Here is a 24,791-nt window from a genome sequence, read left to right as displayed (position 1 = left end):
TCTCTCTCTCCCTCATAATACTTACATATATAGTCGAGGCTTGTACAATTGTCACCCTCACTACTGTCATCTTCCCACCCCCATCATTCTCATTCGGATAACGCAACTCCAACCCTGACTTCATATGGATCCTAGTCTTGGGTTTCTTATGTAGGATGAGTTTAGGTGGGATCTATTGGAGGAGCCACTGTACTATCTCTCTATTGTACCGAAGTCCCAATTCACATGTCAAGTGAAATATACTGGTTGCACAGGTCGTCGGTATCCTCAGCCGTCGGTTACATCCCTCTACCTTTAGGTAACGGTCCACAGATCTTCACAATTTGTGGAGTGGCTATCGTGTGCGGTCATGATCTTTGGATTGGACCTTTATTCGGTTTGATGGATCTCTAGAGTTCTTGTGGTGTGATTCTATATGTTCAACAAGTAGAGAGACAGGGTTCAAAGAGAGAGAGAGGCACAAGCGTTTAGGGTAAAAAAATTTGAACAAATAATACAATTTGAAAAGATAATAAAATATGTTCAAAACAAATAAAAAATAAATAAATGAATAAAAAAATTGAACAAATAATAAAGTTTAGACAGCCAAAAATAAAATTTGAACAGATCAGGAAAAAAAATTAAACAGATAGGGTAACAAAATTGAACAGATAGTGAAAATTTTTGATATAGGAAAAAATTTAAATAGATAATCAACAAAAGTCAACAAATAAATTAAGAGATCAAATTAAAAACAAAATGATGTTCAAAACAAATAAAAGACTTCTCACCAAATTATTTTACAAATGGTGAATATCTCACTAACAAAAAATATTCACTAGACCTAATACCTTTGATAATTACTAAAGTTGATTTTTCAACAATTTTCTCTTTCCCTTCAATGCTAGCCCAATTATTCAAAACATATCTCAAAAATATTCGCAATGCTTCTCCAAAAACAATTTCTTTCAACAAGGGATAATTTGTACCCATATAGACTTAATTCTCCCATCAAATAAGGCTCGAACAGATAGTATTCCCCATTAAAATGTACTTCGTTTATCAAATTTGACACAAGTTTTCCTGAAACTAAAAGAGAGTAATTGAATTCTCCCTATAACTAAAAGGTAAAATCTAACTAGGGTTCGTGGTAGTGGTGTAGCTAGATCAGAAAAAAAGAGAAATTCTAGTGGTAAGATATCTAATGAAACCATCAGAGTTAAGAGTTAGCTATACAACAAATGATGGTTAATATATTCATCAGCTATACTAAGACAGCACTAACCTAAATTAATAAATCAAAGCTTCGCAAGACTACATATGTGATTTTTCAAGAATTATGCACCCTCAGATACTAATTAGAGCATCAGTTGTTTCGGGGCCCTTCAGTGCTACTACTCGAAGAGTACTCTACTTGCGTTCGCAATGTACTGCTATCATTGATTTCGTTTGATTCTGGTAGCTGTTCCTCTGTATTCCCTGTTTCGAGGTGCTCCATCAAATCTCTAAGCTGTGAGAAAGATTCATCAGTGGTTTAAAATTGTATGTTCACAATGAAAATAGTGGGAGGATGAAGCTTGTGTGATTCGACCAAATACCTGTTCCTCCAGTTGTCGTATTTTATTATCCTTCAGCCTTAAAGCCTTCTTCTCCCTGAAATAATATAACATTAGAGGGAAAAAACGAGTGATTTTTCAATGTACTGAAGCAACTAGAATAAATAGTTATTAACATCAATTTGTCAAATAAGATTAGCAAGTCATCTTTGGTTTCATGAAGTGATTACTTTTTGGAATTTACACATAATAAAGATGGTGATAACGCTCGATACATCTATAATCACAATAATACAATGAATAATAAACCAGAGGAAGCCATTTTTTTCTGTTCCTGCCTAAGATAAACAAGGGGAGGTTCCATATCTTCAATAGAAGAAAAAAAAAGAGGGGTAAATAAAAATATAGTTAGCCAAAATGGAAGGGAATATGGTGGAACAGCTAACCTTTTGTTTACATATGTCTTACCAATCAAGAATGAGAAGTTTATTTTGTGGGGGAGAACCATCAGGTTATTAAATTGAGTTTCTTGCTAATGTATGTACAGCTCAAGTCCTGACAAACGAATTCATGGATAAATAATAGTATTTACCGCTACGAGGCACCAACACTTCAAAACTAGTGTTGTAGGGCAGTCGGACACGGGGACACAACAGGAACACATATGGGACACGCCACATGGAATGTCCCTTTATTTAATTAATTTTTTTTCAGGGGACACGCTGAGGACACGTTGACTAATTTTTTACTTATTTTTCTTTAGTACTTTTGATGGATGTTATTAGATGTTGAATGTTTATTAATTTTTTCTTAGATTTAAATACTTCATAGATCATCTATTAAAAAAATATATAAATGGTAAGTGCTAATTTGAATTTTTTTTTTAAATATCAAATTAGCGTTAGTTATTGTTAATTTTGATTGTTTGTGGATGTAATATTGATCTACATAGAAAATAAAAATATATGAACAAATTTATTTTATTATCGTGTCCCCACCATGTCCTTGTCTGTGTCTGTGTCCGTGTCTCCATTTTTTTGAAATCACCTTGTCCTGTGTCTATGTCCATATCCATATCCATGCTTCTTAGGTTTACCAATAAAATGAGATGGTGAATTTTCTAGAGATGTTTAACACTGAATTATCAAGGGAATGTAGTTGACACTACTATGAAAATATTAGGAATGAGGTGGAGGCACATAGGAGTTTAGGAAAAGAGGGGATTGTCTTTAAGATAGATTTTGAGAAAGTTTATGATCACGTGGATTGGTAACTTCTGGATTTTGCAATGGAAAGGAAAGGTTATGGTGAGAGATGGAGATCATGGATTATAGGGTGTTTGGCGACTTGTAACATGTCAATGATAGTCAATGGTCAGTCAGGGGAGCGCTTTAAGGATTCACAGGGACTCACGCAGGGGAATTCTTTATCTCCGTTCTTTTTATTTTGGTGGCAGATGTGTTACGTAGGATGGTGGACAGGGCTGCAGAGGCAAGCTTGTTCGGAGGTTCACATGTGGGTAGAAGTATGCACATTTACAGTTTGCGGATGACACTATCTTCTTTTCCTCGGGGGATGAAAGTCAAATGGTTAATCTTTTTTTGGTTTTAAAATTGTTTGGGATAATTTTGGGTCTCAAGATTAATCTGAAAAAGAGTATTATAGTTGGTATTAATGTAGAAAGTGATAATCTCCAAAGAGTGGTTGCGCTTCTAGGATGCGGTGTTGAGACCAAGGTTGTCAAGATCATGATCCAGATCGTAGGATCGTACGATCCTATGATCTAATATACACCATTCGATCCGACTCGTGCTTTGGATCGACCCCAGATCAGAATCGTGAAAGGATCGTTGGGATCATATCTGGATTGCGACTCCATGCGATCCAGATTTGAAGGATCTTTTGGCAACTTAAAAGCAAAGATTGCAGAGAAGCAAAGAAGTTGAGTTGCGATTAGGGCAATACAAATTGGGGTCGTTGGTATCTTTGGTATCTTCTTCATTTCTTCTTCTTCTTTGTTACTACTCTTCTTCTTCGCTGCTCTTCTTTTTCTATTTCTTTGCTGCTCTTCCTCCTTTCTCTTTGCTGTTGTTCTTCAATCTTCTCTATGATTCGAATCTTGTCTTCTTTTTCTTTCTTCGCTACTCTTCTTCCTTTCTCTTCTCTGCTCTGCTTCCTTTCTCTTCGTTGCTCTCATTTTTTTTACTTCGTTGCCCTGCTTTCTTTCTCTTCTTTCTTTCTGTTTCAGAATATACTATATATACAAAATCACCTTTTCTTTTTTCTTTTTTTGCTCTTATTTTTTTTTTGTTTCTATAAATTATATTATAAATATATATATATATATATATTATATATTTTTAGTCTTTTATTTGTTCTTTATTTATTTAGTTTGTCTTGTTTTCATTAAGAAATAATGACAATGGTGTGCATGAGTTGGTATTTGCTTTTATTATGTTTTTGATTTTTTTTTTTGAAGAAAAATATTTAAATGCTGCCTTGAATTGCTATATTTATTTTTTGGGGGGCTCATTCTATATATATTTTGATAGTATTACTTAGTCATATAAGAATTATTGTATTTTTTTATCATTTTAGGAGGATCTTACGATCCTCGATCCGATCCTACGATCCGATCCGATAGACCAACCCCCAAAACAATCCTATGTAGGATCCCGATCTTAAAAACCTTGGTTGAGACACTCCCGATTTAATATTTGGGACTTTCATTGGAAGGTAATCCTAGAAATGAGTCATTTTGGGCTCTAGTTGTGGAAAAGATAGGGAAGTGGTTGGAAGGGTGGAGTAGGGCTTTACTTCTTGAGGGGGTAGGTTCACTTTAGTTAAGATAGTTCTAAGTGGTATTCCAGTTCACTTTTTGTCACTGTATAAGATTCCAGTTAAGGCGGCAATTTCTTTAGAAAAATTGATGAGGGACTTTCTTTGGAAGGGAAAGGATGAGAGCAAAAATGATCATTTAGTGAATTGGGAAACAGTTTCCTTTCCTAAGGAAAAGGGAGGTTTGGCCATAGGTAATATAATGGCCAGGAACACAGCTCTACTTGGCAAGTGGTTATGGAGATTTCCAAATGAGTGTGATTCACTATGGCATAAGGTTATTAGAAGCAAGTATGGGATTCATGTAAACGGTAGAGATTCGCAGGTGGTCACTAGGGGTAATGGTCGAGCTCCTTGGAAATCAATCTCTCGTATTCATCCAATCTAGTTCCATTTCATTTCTATGAGGGTGGATAATGGGAAAATTGCCAAATTCTGAGAGGATGTTTGGGTGGGTTCTTCTTCCTTCGCTGTGTTATTCCCACATTTGTGTAGAGTGTCTTAGTCTCATAATTGTTCTATTGCTTCCATGGCATGCTCGTCTTTGGCTCTAATTTCTTGAAATTTTAATTTTCCTAGAAATCTTAATGATAGGGAGGTTGGGGAATTGATGGATCTTTTGTAAAGGCTTGAACATATATCTTTGGTTCCAACTTAGGAGGACAAGTGGGTTTGGGCTGTTCATTCTTTGGACTCCTTTTTTTGTAAATCTTTTTTCGACAAACTCATTGATCAGTCACATATACCTTTGTTCCCTTTTAACAAGAAGATACGAAGGACTTGTGTCTTAAGGTAAAGATGTTCATGTGGATTTTGGTTCATGCAGGCACTTTAACAAATGATACAATTGCAAACAAGGAGGCCTTCCTGTTCTCTAAGTCCTCAATGGTGCATAATGTGTAGGAGGAACGATGAATCTTTAGATAATTTATTTTTGTTTTATCCAGTGGCAATGAGCTTGTGGCAAAGGTTGTTTTGTTTGGGGAATTTTATGTGGGTGGCTCCAAAAGAGAGTGCACAAATGACTTTAATTGATTTTCGAGTATTGAGCAGGTTGAAGGGGGCCAAGGTGCTTTGGCTTTGTGCTCTCTTTGCGATTTTCAAGGTCATTTGGTTGGAGAGAAATGGGCACGTCTTTGAAGAAGTATCTCGGGATGTTCATTTTTTATGGGATAAAGTTACCATTTTGGGTGTCAGGGAATCCTTTTTTCAAAGGAATTCCTCTATTTTTTATTGCACCAAATTGGGTGTCAATTTGTAATATGTTTTTTTTTTTAAGGTTTTGCCTCCTTTCGCTGTTTTGTCATTTTTCACTTGTACTCATTTTTAGAGGATGCCTTATCCTCCCTTCTTTTGGCTTTGTGCCTTAATAAAATCTTTGTTTGTTGCTGATCAAAAAATTACATTGCTTATTCATTGTTGTCAAACCACAAATGTAGGCCACAATGTATTCTGAAACACTATTTCTTCCCGTTTACTATTATGAAATATTAGAAGGTAGTAGATGAGCAAAAATTCTATCAACCTGTACAAGCTTTAGAACAGGGGACAAATGGAGAAAGGTGATACCTTGCTTCAATTTCCACCATCTTTGCTTTCCATATCGTCTGATTTTTCAAAAGATTCTCATTGATCTACATGCAAATAGTGAAAAAATTATAATATTTCTTGTCATTAACAGAAACAACTAGCTACCTCAATAATAACAAAGTAATCCACCTATGAAGCATCGATATAGATACAAGATAAGTACAACATGATATGGATACATTAATACAACAAATTTTTAAAAAGATACAAATACATTAAGGATATGGCGGTGTGTGTGTGTGTGTGTGTGTGTACATATATCATGTATATATAAGTATATACAAATTAAAAAAGCAATTTTGTCATAACATATTTGCCACAAACAATATCTTTAATTATTTACCAAATATTCTCAATTTCAATCTGATAACGTATTCACATGAAAAAGATTTAAGGCTATGTTATGTGATCATGAACTTGGACCAAATTTGAAATGCATTAATCTCACAAACTTTCCAAATTTTCTTCTCTAGGGAGTATGCAAAGTAATAGAAATTATTCAAGCATTCATTCTAACAATTATACTTTGATGATACACTACAAATATCACATCTTAATTTCAAGATAGATCAAATACTGTTAGTATCTGATGCTCACTCAAAATTAGAGAAAATTAATTTCTAATTGTAGATTATACATTTATAAAGTATCTAGCATGTCTCTGTGAGTATCCGAGGTGTATCAATATCCAATATTGGTATGATATGGATATTATGCCCTTGTAAGTATCCATGCTTCATAGAATTCCATAAAGCACCCGGGAAGAGGGTACGTCCCTACTTGTCAAGTAATCTAATAACTAAAAATGGGTACAAGATTCCAACTCAGACATGATCAGCAAAAGAAGATACCTCATCAAGAAATTTCTTTTCTTTCACACATTTATCCAGCTTGGATTGCATCTTCTGCAATTTCTGACTGCCACTGACAGCCTTCTCAACAGCTTCAGATATTTCTCTTTCAGTTTCTTCCTCAACTTCTCGTAGTAAAGACTCAAAATACTATGAGCAAAGCAGAGGCTATTAGATAGATAAGCAAACAAAAAGTACTACTCCTAAGTATGCAATTCTCCACCTATGAAGAAAAAAATATATAGACTAGCAAAAGCAAATATTAGAAAACTAATGTTAGGGACTGTTAAGATTTCTGAATGTTTTGGTATATTCAATTGTGTTAAATTTACAAAGGGTTCATCAACCTAAACCTATGACTGAAAAAGGAAATACAATCAATTAGAATATTTACACCACAATCTTTCCTAATTCCTAATATACAATATATTCTCACACTCTCACTCATACTCAAGGTGTTACAGCAGAAAACATTGAGAGTTTGCCAAGAAAAAACCGAGCAGTGGTGCGAGTCTTGAAAAAGTAATCAGCCAGTTGCAGAGTTGAAGTGACAAAAGGAAGCGAGATAGAGCCAGAATGCAGATACTGACGAACGAAGTGACAATCAATCTCAATATGCTTTGTCCATTCATGAAAGACAGTGTTATGGGCAATCTAAATAGCATTGCGGTTGTCACAATAGAGAAAGGTTGGAGAAGACTCAGGGATGCCCAAGTCAGATAAGCGACAACGAAGCCGGACAATTTCAGTAGTAGCATGAGCCATAGCACGGTACTCAGCTTCAACAACAGAACGGGCAACAATAGTTTGTTTCTTGCTTTTCCAAGAAATAAAGGAATCGCCAAAAAACATACAGAAACCAAAAGTAGACTCTCGATTAGTAACATCACTAGCCCAATCAACAACAGCATAGGCCACCAAGTCTAAGGAAGAAGTAAGAGATAACAGCAAACCCTTAAAGATAGTACCGCGAAGATAGCGAAGAATCTGAAGCAAAGCAGCCCAATGTGTAGAACAAGGAGCAGAAACAAACTAGTTAACCCCATAAACAGCATAGGCAAGATTAAGGCTAGTAACCGTCAGATAGTCTAAGCAACCCACAAGCTCTCGATATAAAATAGGACCCTCCAGAGAGACATCATCAGTAGTGTTGAGCTTTACATTAAGCTCAATAAGAGTATCAGAAATCTTATTGTCAGTAAGACCGGCACGGTGAATAACTTCATTGGTACACTTGGCCTAAAACAAGAAGTAGCCCTTAGGAGAAAAAGTGACCTCAATACCAAGAAAATATCATAATAGGTTTATTTCAAAGGTGCGGAAGAGATGCTACTTGACCTCAGAAATAGCAGAAAAGTTAGAACCAGTAATAATCATATCATCCACATATAGTAATAGAACAACAAAACCAGTAGAGGTTTAGAGAGCTGAGTCATGGGCACAAGAATGAAACTCAAGCTCAATAGCAGCTGTCTGAAAGCGATCATACCAAGCACAAGGAAATTACTTCAAACCATACAGAACATGCTGCATACGACAAACCTGTCTAGAAAAATGGTGAAGACCAGGGGGGGATGCATGTAAACCTCCTTAGTGAGATGGCCATTAAAAAAAACATTCTTAACGTCCATCTGATAAAGAGACCAATGAAAAACAGCAACGACAGAGATCAAAGTACGAACAATAGTCATTTTTGCAACCAGGGCAAAGTTCTCGTCATAATAATCAATACCATACCTTTGTGAGAAACTTTTGGCAATCAGGCGAGCTTTATAACGCTCGAGAGAATCATCAAAATGAGTCTTGACTTTATAAACCCGTTTGCAACCAACCAGATTCTTGCCAGCAAGCAAAGAAACCATCTCCTAAGTATTAGTCTTCTGTAAGGTAGACAACTCATCCCCCATAGCTCGAATCTAATTGAGATCCTAACAGGCCTCTTTGTAAGGCTAGGGTTTTGAAAAAGAGTGACTAGTAGACAAAAAGGTATAGTATGAAGAAGAAAAACATGTTCTAGCACAATCAAGTTTGACTACCTGTTTACGGATGCGAAGGAGATACTTACGGTTAGCAAGATCAAAGTCATCAAAAGCAAGAGGATTAGCAATAGGGGTAGAGACAACTGGTGGAGGGAGAGCCTTGTGATGAGAATAGACTAACAACAGAGAATAAGAAGCAGGCAGGGGAGGAGGAGAAGAAGAGAGAACAGAAGCATGGAAGTCTATGAAGCACGGGTATTAGTACGAGTACTGGTACTGGTACTGGTATGATACGAGTACGTCGATACGGTAAAATCCAAAAAAAATAGGTAAGGAAACAACTTGGGCTTGGTACACTTGTAAAAAAATATTTATTTTTAATTTAGAATAATGCAAAAATTAATTAAATGGTTTAATTTGTTAAGATCCAACCTATAATTAACATTTAATGCCAAAAGTAAAAGTATAAATCAAAATTAAATGTCAACATATTAAATAACTTACAAACCATAGTTTAATTTTAAAATCATGCTAAGTATAAAACTAAAAATAAAAAAGAAGTCTAGTGAAAGGAGTTTTATCTCTGTAGTAGAAGAAAATATTGTTTCAACTAAAGTACAGTACGACTTGGGTATATACTAGGTACGTCTGGGTATGCCAAAAATTAAGAAGAAAAAATTTGGGTACGTGTTTCGTGTACCCGGTATGTATGCAAAAGTACCATATGAGGTACCATATACCGGTAAGTACCCAATACCGGTACGGCAAATTTTCGAAATACTCATGCTTCATAGATTGGAATCAATATGGAGGAAGTCATCAGGAGGGATGGTAGGAGAAGAGGGAACAAGCTCATGGAGAACAGTAGAGATGTACTCATTAGGAGGGACCTCAGAAGAAAATAGATCAATGGATCAATGTGAACCAAATCTTCTTTGGAAACCAAACCAGTGCTAGGAGGAAGCTAAAAGTGAAGCAGACGTTCGAGAAAAGAAACATGATGGGAGACATAAAGACAAGAAACAGGGCCGTAACACTGATAGTCGTTCTGAGTAAGACTATAACCCAAAAAGACACATAGGACACACCATACACTAAATTTAATCTAATCTTTACGGGAAAAATGGACAAAACAATCAGACCCAAACACACGAAGGAGAGAGTAATTGAGAAGTTGAGAGAACAGAGCTTCATAAGGAGACCGACCAGAAAGAAAAGGAATATGCATGCGATTGAGAAGAAAAGCAGCAGTAAGAATTGCTTCCCCCCCAAACGGAGCTAGAACAGAGGCAGAGAGAAGAAGAGACCTAGATATCTCAAAGAGATGACGGTATTTATACTCAGCTCGACTATTTTGAGCAGGTGTATCGATACAGGAAGTTTGGTGAATAGTACCTAAATTGGCCAAATATTTGCAGAACTTAATTTTAAAATATTCCCCACCCAAGTCAGACCATAACACTTTAATTGTAGACCCAAATTGAGTAATAATCATAGACTGAAATGTACAGTATATCTGATAGAAATCGGATTTATGAGTCATAAGATAAACCCAAATGTAACGAGTGCAGTCATAAACAAATGACAAAGTATGCAGAACTCCCTTTGGTGAGAACAAAAGAAGGGCCAAAACTGGATTTGAGACTGCTGAGAAGACGAGGTAGGCAAACGTCCCTTCTTGAGACAGTAGTACTTCCAATGTCCCCTTTGATGGCAAAAGCCACACTCATCAAAAGATAGAGTCATTGTAATAACCAGAAAGCTGAAGGGTTCAAGTGTAATAAACCCTAAATCCAAAACCACAACGTAATAACCAGAAGAGTGTTGGGTCTAAATGTAATATCAAAAAAATAATATCAAATGGGTCAAATACCAGAGAAGTCAAGACCCAACCTCAGAGAGAGACGAAAAACCAAAACCAGCAAAACCCAAATAGAGACCACAGAGTGAGTCACGCAACCTGGTTCTTCGACTGAAATAGAGACCAACGATGAAGCTTCCTAGGGCTCCAAACAGCAACCAAGTATATGAGATCAACAAAGCTCAATATGACCAAGCAAAACCACCAGCGAAGGTGAAGCAAAAAGCCAGCAGCAACCAGCAAAAGAAAGAGAGGATGCGACCAGCGAAAAAGAGAGAGAAAGGGCTGCAACCATCGAAGGCTGTGATGACCTGTGAAATCACATAGAGAGGCTTTGCAATCTCAAAGAACCAAATAACAGAGTTTCCAGAGAACCAGCGTGAGACATTCCACATAACCAATAAAGACGACCCAGATGAAAGGAAGAAGATGGACCAGATGAGTCGACTTCAAATCAGCGAAAGAACCAAACGAAGCACACCCAAACTCAGATGGGTCGAATTCGAATCTTATGAACCAAATGATGAAAGGAATCAGAGAGCAAAACCAAAGAGAGATTCCTGTTGGCTGCTAGGGTTTCGAACCAAACTCTAATACCATGTAAAATTTCTGAATGTTTTGTATATTCAATTGTGTTAAATTTACAAAGGGTTCACCAGTTTATATAACTCTAAACCTCTTACTGAAAAAGGAAATACAATCAATTGGAATGTTTACACCACAATCTTTCCTAATTCCTAATATACAATATATACGCAATATATTCTCACACAATTGATGTCCTTAAGTTGGTGACATGAACTTAACAAGATTATAAGAATGAATGAATGAACTTACTATCTTTTGGTTCTCAAGTTGGGTAGTAAGAAGGTCATTGTACTCATTGACAATCTGCAGATAAGGATTAAAATGACCGTGTGGATTAGGTCATCTAATGGCACCAAAAAACTGAGAAAATCAAGTAAACGTGAAAGCGAACATTACATTTTCAACTTTACTGTTCAATAAAGCCTCACTAAATCCAGGATCTACAGTACAGTTGCAACTACCATCACCATCATCAGTATGTGCACAATAGTGATTCAACTCAACCAACTTCCCGTCAGTTTTAGATTGAATCAAACGGTGAACATAGTTGTCTCCAACATAATCCCACACACGTTGTGTTTCCAATTCAAGAGAGTAGCAGTGCTGTGTTTCTTTCCAATGTGTAATAGCATGCCCTTCTTTATACCTGAAGATGACAACAAGAAATTAGTCTTTCCATGCTGAGGAATAATAATCTCTTACTTGTCAAAAGAAAAATTAACTTATTACCTTCCACAACCAACAAAACCACAAATAACACAAATCCAGAGATTCTCAGAAGTTCGACAAACAAAACAGACTGATTTTTCAGGCTGCTGCTGGCAATATCGGCATACCTGCAATAACATATAAAGACCAAGTCAATTCCCAATTCCTTTTTCCACATAACCCACAGACAATGAAAAAAAATATTTCAAATACATAACAGAAGGATTCATTTGCACACCATGATTAATATATACAAAATATTTCCTACCATACAATTTTTAAAATAATTAGACAGTGTTAAATCTTGATGGGTTCGACTCTAAGGAAGCTTGGTTTACTAGCAAAACCTGGAAATATTAACACAAAACTTTCATTGACCAACCCAACTCATTCTCAGAGGAGAAGGACTATCTTTCCTAGACTAATTGACGCATATCTCAAACAACACATGATATGGACAGGTATGGCTATAGTCCAAGAATATTTTTCCTTTTTCCCTTTTTGAATAAGCAAAATACAACTATCATCACAATCCAACAAATGATAATTAAACCATTATTTATATGAACCGGAACACAAAGTTAAACATGTTACTCAAATGATTTAGAATCTCAATTGGAAAGATGACTTGCTTAGTCTTCAGTCATTAGGGATGGGATATTTGGAGAAGCAACATGACTTAAATTACTAGATGAACTTCAGTTTTCATATTTAACGTCTTACATTACTTAGCCAACAGAAAAAGAGTAAAAGATGTCTCAAAAAAGAACAAGCAAAGGCCAGAACTCAATATGTAAGAAGATGCACCACCTTCATACTGTCACTTTTTCATACTGTCACTTTCAACCTAATTATATTTTAAAGGTAATGCACTTCTGAGCAAGATAACTGTAGGAAAAGAAGATATGTGCCCTAAAATACATAGCATGTTGCTGGAAATTGTGTTCATGCATATAATATGATAGTGGTGTTGGTGGTAGATAGTGGCATGTATAGAATATGATAGTGGTGTTGGTGGTAGATAGTGGTATGTATAGAATATGATAGTGGTGTTGGTTGTAGATAGTGGCATGTATAGAATATGATAGTGGTGTTGGTGGTAGATAGTGGCATGTATATAATATGATAGTGGTAGATAGTGGTAATATATAATATGTAAGTGGCATATAATGGGTTATGATGATGTTTGTAATATCTCCTATATAAGGAGTGTCATTTGGTCTTGTAAGATAAGAAGTTTTGAATATAACAGAAATATATTCCTTCTTCCTCATATTTTCGGAGTTCTTCTTCTTCATATTTTCTAAGTTGGTATCAGAGCAACAAAAAACACAGCAGCCCTAAAACCGTCATAGCCATGTCGGAAGTCACGTCCGGAACCACTTCAACCCCTGCCGCTGCCATTCCGGTGAAAACGTCCAACTCTCACTCTGTCCAAATCACCACCATCCGCCTAAATGGTGATAATTTTCTCCGCTGGTCACAATCTGTCCGGATGTATATCCGTGGGCAAGGAAAGATCGGTTACATCACTGGTGACAAGAAGGCTCCTGCTGTTAATGATCCGCTGTTCGACAATTGGGACGCTGAAAACTCCATGGTTATGACATGGTTGGTCAATTCCATGGAGGAGGATATAAGCTCTAATTACATGTGCTATACTACTGCACAAGAATTGTGGGATAATGTTAGTCAGATGTATTCTGACCTAGGAAATCAATCTCAAGTTTTCGAATTAAATTTGAAGTTGGGAGAGATTCGTCAATGAAATGATTCCGTCACCAAATATTTCAATTCGTTGAAAAGGTTGTGGCAGGATCTTGACATCTTCAACACATACGAATGGAAATCGGTTGACGACTGCAACCACCACAAGAAAACTGTGGAAGACAGCCGTATTTACAAGTTTCTTGCCGGCCTCAACATTGAGTTCGATGAAGTGCGAGGAAGAATTATTGGCAGACCTCCTCTCCCATCCATTGGCGAAGTATTTGCCGAAGTCAGAAGGGAAGAGAGCCGAAGGAGCGTCATGCTTAAGAAAAAAGGTAATGGTGAATCAATTGAAATTTCTGCTTTAATTAGCGATGCTGCGGCCAACAAGGCTGCAAATTACCAGCGCAGGTTTGATGATAAGCCACGGGTCTGGTGTGATTTTTGCAACAAGCCTCGCCATACACGCGAAACGTGTTGGAAGATTCATGGCAAACCTGTCAACTGGAAAAGCAGCAAACAAGGAGAGAAGAATCGTGGCTTTCCTACCGCTAATGAAGCCGATTCAGGTCCCTTCAACAAAGAGCAGATTGATCAACTCTTAAAGCTGATAAAATCCAACTCCTCAACCGGTACTCCTAGTGTTTTGTTGGCACAAACAGGTAGAAATCCTAAAGCCTTCTCTTGCCTAAACTTCTCTCCGTGGATCATAGATTCCGGTGCCTCCGATCACATGATTAGTTTTTCCCATTTATTTAGTACCTATTTCCCTTGTTCTGGTCATGACAAAATCAGAATAGCCGATGGTAGTTTTTCACCTATTGCAGGAAAAGGATTTATTAAACTAACTGAGAAAATTAATCTCAATGCTGTTCTTCACGTCCCCAACTTAGCCTGTAACCTTTTGTCTGTCAGTAAACTATCTAAGGATTCTAATTGTCGTGTTACATTTTTTGAATCCCATTGTGAATTTCAGGACCAGAACTCGGGGATGATGATTGAGCGTGCTAGGATGCTTGAAGGTCTTTACTACTTTGATGAAGTACCTGTTAGTAATAAAAAAGCTCAGAGCTTTAATAGTACCAGTTCAATCTCTGTTCGAGAAAAAATAATGCTATGGCACTATAGGCTAGGACATCCTAGTTTTCTTTATCTGAAACATTTATTTCCAGAATTATTTAAAGGGATTGATTGTTCTTCTTTTCATTGTGAAAGTTGCATTTTTGCAAAATTTCATCGCTCTACTTATTTGCCAAAACCTTACCAGGCTTCAAAACCTTTTTATTTGATTCATAGTGATGTTTGGGGCCCTTCTAAAATCACTACTCTTTCTGGTAAAAGATGGTTTGTTACATTTATTGATGACCATACCCGCTTATGTTGGATTTATTTGATGAATAAAAAATCTGACGTGAAAAATTTATTCACAAATTTTTACAATATGATTGAAAACCAATTTCAAACCAAAATTGGTATTTTACATTCTGATAATGGAACAGAATATTTCAATGAGCAGTTGGGTGAGTTTTTGGAAAAAAAGGGGATTTTTCATCAATCTACATGTCGAGATACCCCTCAACAAAATGGCATTGCAGAACGAAAAAATAAACATCTACTTGAAGTAGCACGTGCTATAATGTTTTACATGCATGTTCCTAAATATTTATGGGGTGAAGCAATTTTAACAGCCTCTTATTTGATAAACAGGATGCCTACAAAGGTGTTAACATACAAAACACCTTTTGATTGTCTCAAAACTTTTTTTCCTAGCACGAGGTTGTTTTCTGATTTACCCGCCAAAGTTTTTGGATGTACTGCCTATGTTCATGTTCCCAGTCAATTTCGTTCAAAACTTGACCCCCGTGCTATAAAATGTGTTTTTTTGGGTTATTCCTCAAACAAAAAGGGGTATAAGTGCTTCGATCCTCAAAACAAGAAATTTCATGTGAGTATGGATGTGTCATTTGTGGAAACAAAATCCTATTTCCCCAACACTTCTCTTCAGGGGGAGACAAGTGGAGTAGAAGACCGTTTTTGGGATATTTCTATTCCGCTCCCCAATGTCATTTATCCTACACAAAAACCACATCTGTCTGATAATGATCACTTAGGAGAACCAAGTTCTATGGTGCCTAGTCAAGAAGATTCTTGTTTAGGGGGAGAAGTACTACAAAATGATCTAAATCCTGAGCTTCAGGTTTATACTAGGAAGCGATTTCATCTGAGGAATAATGACCCGAATGTCCATCCTAATGACCCGAATGTCCACCCGAGTTCTGGCATCGAAATTTTAGGTAATCCTATTCCTTCTATTTCCGACCTTGATGTACCTATAGCAATTAGGAAAGGTGTCCGAAATTGCATTAAACATCCTATTGCAAATTACCTCTCCTATCAAAGATTGTCTAAAAACCATAGAGCTTTCACATCTAGGATTTCACACTTGTTTGTTCCAAGGAATATACAGGAAGCATTGGATGATCCGAATTGGAAATTAGCAGTCATGGAGGAGATGAATGCTTTAAGGAGAAGTGGTACTTGGGAGATAGTTGATCTACCCAAAGACAAGAAAACAGTTGGGTGTAAATGGGTGTTTACGATAAAATGTAACGCAGATGGAAGCGTTGAGAGATACAAGGCGAGACTGGTAGCTAAAGGCTTCACTCAAACTTATGGGATCGACTATCAGGAGACGTTTGCTCCTGTTGCTAAAATAAATTCCATCAGAGTACTGTTATCTCTTGCAGTAAATTCAGATTGGCCTCTACATCAACTTGACATTAAAAATGCATTTCTTAATGGTGATCTTGAAGAGGAGGTGTTCATGAGCCTACCGCCGGGATTTGAGCAGAGACTTGGAAGTGACAGAGTATGCAGATTGAACAAGTCATTATACGGACTCAAACAATCACCAAGAGCGTGGTTTGAACGCTTTGGGAAGGCAGTTATCAATTGTGGCTTCTCGCAGAGTCAAGCAGATCACACAATATTTTATAAACATTCAAAAAACAGTAAAATTGCAATTTTGATTGTTTATGTTGATGACATCATTTTAACTGGTAATGATGAAGCAGAGTTAGCAGCCCTCAAAGAGAAACTCACAAAAGAATTTCACATTAAGGATCTGGGAGCCCTCAAGTATTTCCTCGGAATGGAATTTGCAAGATCCAAGGAAGGTATATTCGTTAATCAGAGAAAATATGTTCTTGATCTCCTTGGAGAAACAGGTATGCTTGGTTGTAAGATGGCGGAGACTCCGATCGAGCCTAACTTGAAGTTACAAGCTGCTAAGGCTGAAGAAGTCAAAGAGAGAGAACAATATCAGCGACTTGTAGGGAAATTGATTTACTTGTCTCATACGCGGCCTGATATTGCCTTTGCAGTCAGCATGGTAAGTCAGTTCATGCACTCACCAGGGGCAGAGCACTTTGAGGCCGTTTATAAGATCTTAAGATATTTGAAAGGAACTCCAGGGAGAGGCTTACTATTCAAGAAACATGGACATCTTCAAGTTGAAGTATACACAGATGCAGACTGGGCAGGAAGTGTTACAGACAGGAGATCAACATCCGGATACTGCTCCTTTGTAGGTGGAAACCTAGTTACATGGCGGAGTAAAAAACAGAATGTGGTAGCTAGAAGTAGTGCAGAAGCAGAGTTCAGAGCTGTTGCCCATGGAATCTGTGAAGTAATGTGGATTAAAAGAATTCTTGAAGAATTAAAGCTTTCTCACCCGACACCTATGAAGGTCTATTGTGACAACAAAGCAGCTATATCTATAGCTCATAATCCAGTTCTACATGATCGCACAAAACATATAGAAGTGGATAAACATTTCATCAAGGAGAAAATCAATGCTGGCATAATCTGTATGACCTACCTTCCAGCAGGTGAACAATTAGCTGATGTGCTAACAAAGGGACTACACAAGAAGCAATTTGATAAGCTGACTAGCAAGCTGGCTATGGAAGATATCTTCAAACCAGCTTGAGGGGGAGTGCTGGAAATTGTGTTCATGCATATAATATGATAGTGGTGTTGGTGGTAGATAGTGGCATGTATAGAATATGATAGTGGTGTTGGTGGTAGATAGTGGTATGTATAGAATATGATAGTGGTGTTGGTTGTAGATAGTGGCATGTATAGAATATGATAGTGGTGTTGGTGGTAGATAGTGGTATGTATAGAATATGATAGTGGTGGATAGTGGTAATATATAATATGTAAGTGGCATATAATGGGTTATGATGATGTTTGTAATATCTCCTATATAAGGAGTGTCATTTGGTCTTGTAAGATAAGAAGTTTTGAATATAACAGAAATATATTCCTTCTTCCTCATATTTTCGGAGTTCTTGTTCTTCATATTTTCTAAGTCATGTACATGTATGCATCAATGATGATAAGGTGGCAAGTTGGCAACTAGCAATTCATCATACACTAATTCTACAGAACAACCATATAGATTACTTACCGGACAAGAAGAATCTGTCCATTTAGAAATACAAGAGCAGTGGAAAGAATGATTGCATATAGTTGTGAGAATTCCACTCATGTCTTGGTCCAGCCTCTCTGCAGCAAAGAAGAAAAATAAGAACAATCCAAACACACTATAAATTTAAAGATCAGCTTCCCATTTCAGAACTTCATGTGGCTTGAAACAGTCATAAATAAATCTATGTAGTTAAAGAAGGGAAAACAAATAAGCAGGATTTTAGATACCTTTATTAAAAGTTTGAGGTTAGGCTAAACAAGTGCACTATATAATTCCTTATTTCATATGCATGAATTACTAAATGTAAACCTATCAAAACTGTCCTGCTTACATGTAATGAGTTGAAAAAAAATATAAAATATGATTTTAGCCTTGAAAGAAGCCCAATGAGCATTCATTAAATTTGCAGATCATGTTACCAAGCTGTAAAATTTTCAAAAGAATGAAAGTTCCATCGTAGAACTGCAAGAAATGAATATTGATTTGTAAAATTGAGGATTAGAAACAGACCAAGACAGACTGGACATGTGGGCCGCTCTGTACAGCTTGCAAGGGAAGTCTGTGCATGTTCTATTGAACCGGTGTACTGCACATCAACTGTGAAAAGTACATGACAAGCCTCCACCTGTATTCAAGAGAAAACAAAATCTATACATGGATAATAAAGGAAGATGACAAACTTTTGGAGACAACAGCTTATTGTTAATGGAAAAAAAAAGACCACCAAGAGAAATCAAACCTCAAGAGAGGAAAAACGTTTCCCATGGAAATGCTTGTAGAAAGCATCGGTTGAGTTCTGATCATCAAACCTTATCAAGACACTATACTTATCCTCTACTCCATCATTCCTAGACCCCCATCAAAGAAATAAAACAATCACAACCAAATTCAAACAAATAAGCAAATAGCACCTAGTTTCATAGTAAAGACTTTTTTAAGTGTTTTAAATTGAACCTGACAATTCGCATTTCCAACATATGTTGAATGAATGAGCCACAAAACTGACAGAAATCTGCATATGTCATGTGATTTGGCACTCCTAGCACACAAACTAGAGTTTTCCTTCCAACCTTAATAACGTTAGAAAGAGAAACAGGCAATTAGTAAATTCTTCAACCTCGTGAACGTATATTCCAAGATTAGATTGGATTTGAGAACAAATAAGAAGCGGAAAATCCTAATGTAGTTAGTTTATAAACATTATTTTAAACATGAAGGTATCATATTTTCAATAATTGTTCACACTTCCGCTCAAGTCATAACCAAAATAAACACTTTCAATTTGAACGCAATAAAGCTTAAAACGAGAACAGTAGGGTAGTGCTTACAAAGAGAGGGGGGGGGGGGGGGGGGAATCCTAGTTAGTCATCCATCATGCATCAAATTTAGTCATCTATCATGCATCAAATTTAATTTTAAACTTTCACATGAATGATGACAAATAAAGGCAATTATCTTCACTTATTCACAGTGAAAATGTAGATATTCCACTATCCATTGTCTTCAAAAACAAAAATCTAACTGACAAAGTAAGAGCAACAAATTCTTTTCCAAAAAGATTTAATTCCCAACCAAATAGGAACAAATCCTACCGGTAAATACCAAACCAAACCAAACGAAGCCTTAAGTCCCATCAAATGGGGTCGGCTACATGAATCCTTCTTCTCCATGCGGCCCTATCAAAGGCCATTTCATTAGTCAAATTAAGTAGATTCATATCTCTATTTATAACGCTAGTCAACGTTAATCTAGGCCTACCCCGTCCCCTAACACTTCCATCTGCCGTTACAGCATCGCATCTCTTCGCTACTGCCTCTGTTGGTCTCCGTTGAATATGACCAAACCATCTCAAGCGATTCTCTCTCAACTTATCTTCTATCGGTGCTACTCCTACCCATTCCCGAATACACTCATTCCTAATCCTGTCCTGTCTAGTCTTACCACACATCCACCTTAGCATCCTCATCTCAGCCACACTCATCTTATCTACATGTTGTTTCTTAGTTGCCCAACACTCCGTCCCATACAACATAGCTGGTCTAATAGCCGTTCTATAAAACTTACCTTTTAGTCTAGTGGGTATTCGTTTATCGCACAATACCCCAGACGCACTTCTCCACTTACACCATCCCGCCTTAATCCTATGGGCCACATCAGCATCAATCTCTCCCGCTGTTGTAATAATCGACCCTAAATAACGAAAATGTTCACTCTTAGGCAGTTCTTGGTTCTCAATCTTCACTTCTCCTCTGCTTTCATTGTTACTGTTGCTAAATTTACACTCCATGTACTTTGTCTTAGTTCTGCTTATCCGAAATCCTTTAGATTCAAGAGCTTTTCTCCAGATCTCCAACTTTGTGTTAACTCCTTCTCTAGTCTCATCCACTAACACAATATCGTCTGCAAAAAGCATACACCATGGCACGTCATCCTGAATATTTATCGTCAACTCGTCCATAACTAAAGCAAAAAGATAAGGACTTAAGGTAGATCCTTGATGTAACCCTACAGTGATAGGAAATTCATTTGTTTCTCCAGTTGGCGATCTAATAGTGGTCACCACCCCTTCATACATGTCCCTAATCACGTCAATGTAGCCTTTTGTCACCCCTTTCTTCTCTAACGCCCACCATATTATATCTCGGGGCACTCTGTCATATGCTTTCTCAAGGTCGATAAACACCATATGAATGTCTCTTTTCTTTTCTTTATACTTTTCTATTACTCTCCTCAAAAGATAGATCGCTTCCATTGTTGACCTACCAGGCATAAACCCAAATTGATTCTCTGACACCTCTGTTATGTCTCGCAATCGACGTTCCATCACCCTCTCCCACACTTTCATTATATGACACATTAGCTGAGGAATATGATACAACTTCGAACTTTGAGGTTTCAAATTCCCATGTGAATTCCTAAGAAAGCTGAGGAATATGAAGCCAAATAAATTTTACACAAAAGAATCTTCATTAATCTTCAGCGAGTGAAAAAACTAATTTCTCCCAAGTAATACCAAAGCTTTCAATCACTTTTTTTCAGCAACCAGCATACCCAAGGAGGCCACATTTAAATACCCAAACTGTACCCAAAAAAAGGACCAAAGAAATCAGATCTTAAAGCATTTAATTTTGACCCGATAGGAACAAACCAGTAGCGAAATGTCCAAAACCAAGTGAGGCATCCACAGTTCTACATATGACATAAAATAAAAACATAGAAGGAAAAAAAAACGAACAAATAAAGATTAACCATGCAGGCAGGGGTCGAAAAAGTCTAGGGGGCAAGGTATGTACATAAAAAAAAATTGAGTTAGTTTGGTACATGAAGAGAAGTATGTCATGAAGAGAAAAATAAATAAATCTAACAAGTTTTTTTTTTTTCTTTTTAAGTTTTGAACTATTAATTAGATCCCAAATTAGACCACTGCTTTAAGCATTTTATTGATTGATATAATCAAGTAAATAAAAAGCAAAAAATGCTTAAGGCCTCTAAAACATGTCAATTAAATTTATTCCTAATAACGTGGACACGTCCATTGATTTATTTAGGAATCAATCAACTAAGATTCAACCCCTACATTACAATTATTTGGTACATGCTTTAGGAGTCTCTAGTATTACTCATAAAAAAATATACATAAATTTTTAATTTTTTTAAAAAAAAATGGCAATACGATGAAATTGAATAGGACTATGCAAAATACCGCCCAACCTACACCGATCCATCCACTAACTGCAGGTTGATTTGATCCACGATTTGAAATTTATAATCCAAGTTTGAAACTGTCCCACCCCACCCCACCCCACCATAGTTACCAGTGAAATATCAAAGTAAAAATTAATGTGAGAGAGATATGAGATATCGAATTTGGAGTAAATTAGTGTTAAATATATGAAAAAAATATTATGCAAATTAATTTTATATATTATGCAAATGCTTAATAATCGTTTAATCTTATTCTTCAATCAACTAATAGGTTAAAACCACTCAACCTGCGGTTTGGTTACGCATGGTTTGGTTTAATTTTATCCTCAAATTGGACCGAACCTACCCCTAAAATTGAATACTTGACATATTGGGAGATCATTGCATCATATATTGTGAAGTAATGATAAATTTTTACAGGCAGGAACAAACCCCAAACTAAAGCAACACGACAGTTAAGTAGCCAAATGAATCAAACTTAACAAGTACGCAAAACAATTTACAACTCTACACAAATCACAAACTAAAAATTGACCGATTCAGATTGGAACAACAACGAAGTAGAGACCAAACATACAGGTAGTTCAGAAGACGAAGATGCGAAGTCATCGCGGTAGAGGTGCATGACACCTCTGGTCTCTTCGATTCTAGGGTTTCCAGAAGAAAAATGGAAGGCCCGAGTGATACTGGAGGAGACGGAGGAGTCGCTGAGGTCGCCGGAAATCATGGCGGTCGGAAGCCGGAGTATGTCTTCCGGCGAGGCTCCGGCGACGGCACTGGCACTTGTTGACGTGGCCTCTGACATGAGTATTTTGAGAGAGAAGTTGTATGGTTTCGCGCTAGATGAATGAATCGGGGTTTTATGCAGTTGTAAATAGGGTCAACTATCATTTGCAAGTGTTTTTTAAAAAAAAACACTTTCTAAAAAATTTTAAACTCTGTTTGGTTGTGAACATATCTTGATTTAAGTATGATGTTTAGTAAGGGTTCTCAAATGATATTTTCAAAATTCTGCACAAAACATTTGCGATTTTCTGTTTTGACAGACGTGTTTTTCCTTTTTTTAAAAAAAAATTTTGCTTGGCGGGATGTCCGGTCGGTCATCTAGCCGGTTGGCCGGAATAGTGAATTTTTTTTTTTTTTGGCAATTGATTTATATAATCGAAAAAAATATTTTCTGAAATTTTTAAAAATTTTTATGTGCTTTAAAATAATTTTGAGTTGTATATTTAGTTATGAGCTATAAATTTTTGTATCACATATCAAATGTCACATCAATAATTTCCCACTCAAATCAAAACTCTTTTCAAAATTATTTTCAAAACTCTTTACCAAACAAATTTTCTACACTCAAATCATAATTCCACAACACACAAATTCAAAATACAACTCATACTCTCAAATCACATTTACAAAATTCTACCAAACACTACCTTAATTTTTATATTTCACGTTTTTTTTTATTGAATTTTTTTAATATTTTAATTAATTTTTTAATTTTTAAACATACTTAATATAAATATACTTAAAAAATAAAAAAATTATGAAAAAAACCTTTTAAAAATTCACTAAACACCAAAAATACAAAAAAAAATGAGAATTCAATACATTATTTGTATCTTTATGTATTTATTAATTTTTTAAAATATTTTTCACAATTTTTTTACTCTTTAGATACATCTAAGGGGTTGTTTGGGGTGTCCTAAATAAGTGCACTTTTTAACTTTTTGGACTAAAAAGTTGAGGAAAAAACATAGTTATTTGGGATAACTTTTTTACTTTTTACGAAAAAATGTATATTAAAAAATTATATAAATTAGCGTATAGGAGAAGATTTGATAGAATAAACTGTACGATAGGATGAATTGAAGGACAACATCGATAGAGTACAGGGTGGGAAGATGATTTCCTACTTTTTGGGTATTGAATTGGAGGTGTTGTTCGGCTCGTGAGGGTTCACCACGGGTCCCGTTTTGCTAATCAAAACCGTTCGATGTGTAGAACTTGTCGAGTACTATATTATTATAAAAAATCACGTTGATCGGATATCGATAGGTATCTGATCAGATTAGTTTGTTTCCAATCGTTAATTATAACTATCCATTTTATAAATTTTAACTGATTTGATCATATAGTTACTGATATCTGATCAATGTAATTTTTTATAACATATAATACTCGACGAGTTTTATACATTGAACGGTTCAGATTATTAAAAAGGGACCCGTGATGGGCCCCCACTGGCCGAACAGCACCGTGTTATTTGTATACGTAAATAAGTGCAATTTTTCCCAAAAGTCAGCTCCGCCTGCTCTGCAGTCAGAGTTGTTTGAAAATGAAGATTGTGTAAAATTAATTTTTTAATATTTTTTTGAGTGAATAGTGATAACTTTTTAATTTTTTGAATAACTTTTTGGCTTTTTGATTTTTTTTTTTGGGTACCCAAACCAAGCCTAAGTAAGGTGCATCTAAAAAAGTAAAAAAAAAATATTTAAAATTTAAAAAATATTCATTAAAAAAAAAAAAACACGAAAACAAAAAAACTTAGGTCTCGTTTGGGAACAGGCTTTTTTAGTAACTTTTTGACTAAAATATGATATAAAAAAAATTAATATGTTTGGGATGACTTTTTAATTTTTTACGAAAAGATGTGCAAAAAGTAGAGAGAAAATGGAATCTTTGACTTTTTAGTATAGGTTGTTAGTTTTTTGGGTTTTTTTAGTGACTTTTGGCTTTTAGGCTAAAAAAGCCAAAAAGTGATGTTGCCAAACGAGGCCTTAGTTTTCAAAAAATTTAATCCAAAAAACTCAAACACACACTGTATAGTACAGAAAAATAGTTTTCTTGTACTATACATAAAAGTGAAACGGCGTGGCTTCCTGACTTGCTTGTTAACCTGTATACTTTATGTGTATTGAATGTCAATCAGGT

At 36.0% G+C, this 24,791-nt stretch overlaps 1 protein-coding gene across 3 annotated transcripts; it reads right to left on the bottom strand.

Annotated features, from left to right (window-relative positions):
• Positions 1-995: 995 nt before the first annotated feature.
• LOC114263095 (BRAP2 RING ZnF UBP domain-containing protein 2) lies at positions 996-22,896 on the bottom strand. 3 transcript variants are annotated; one of them, XM_028203594.2, is made up of 12 exons: positions 22,438-22,896; positions 19,110-19,225; positions 18,895-19,003; positions 18,666-18,780; positions 18,135-18,232; positions 11,972-12,078; positions 11,639-11,888; positions 11,492-11,545; positions 6,815-6,964; positions 5,943-6,007; positions 1,578-1,632; positions 996-1,489 (listed from the first exon to the last, which is right to left on the bottom strand). In XM_028203594.2, the coding sequence occupies exons 1-12, from the start codon at positions 22,663-22,665 to the stop codon at positions 1,346-1,348; spliced, it is 1,491 nt and encodes a 496-aa protein (XP_028059395.2). In that variant the 5' UTR covers positions 22,666-22,896; the 3' UTR covers positions 996-1,345. The 3 variants fall into 3 exon arrangements, with proteins under 3 accessions (XP_028059395.2, XP_028059396.2, XP_082722267.1); XM_028203595.2 differs by lacking the exon at positions 5,943-6,007 and having other exon boundaries at positions 22,438-22,750; XM_082866141.1 differs by lacking the exons at positions 18,895-19,003; positions 19,110-19,225 and having other exon boundaries at positions 22,438-22,736.
• Positions 22,897-24,791: the final 1,895 nt, after the last annotated feature.

This window comes from Camellia sinensis, chromosome 4 (genome assembly GCF_055761805.1).
Source record: "Camellia sinensis isolate YWXY chromosome 4, ASM5576180v1, whole genome shotgun sequence".
Lineage (NCBI taxonomy): Eukaryota > Viridiplantae > Streptophyta > Magnoliopsida > Ericales > Theaceae > Camellia > Camellia sinensis.
This window is presented reverse-complemented; position numbering and strand designations above follow the sequence as displayed.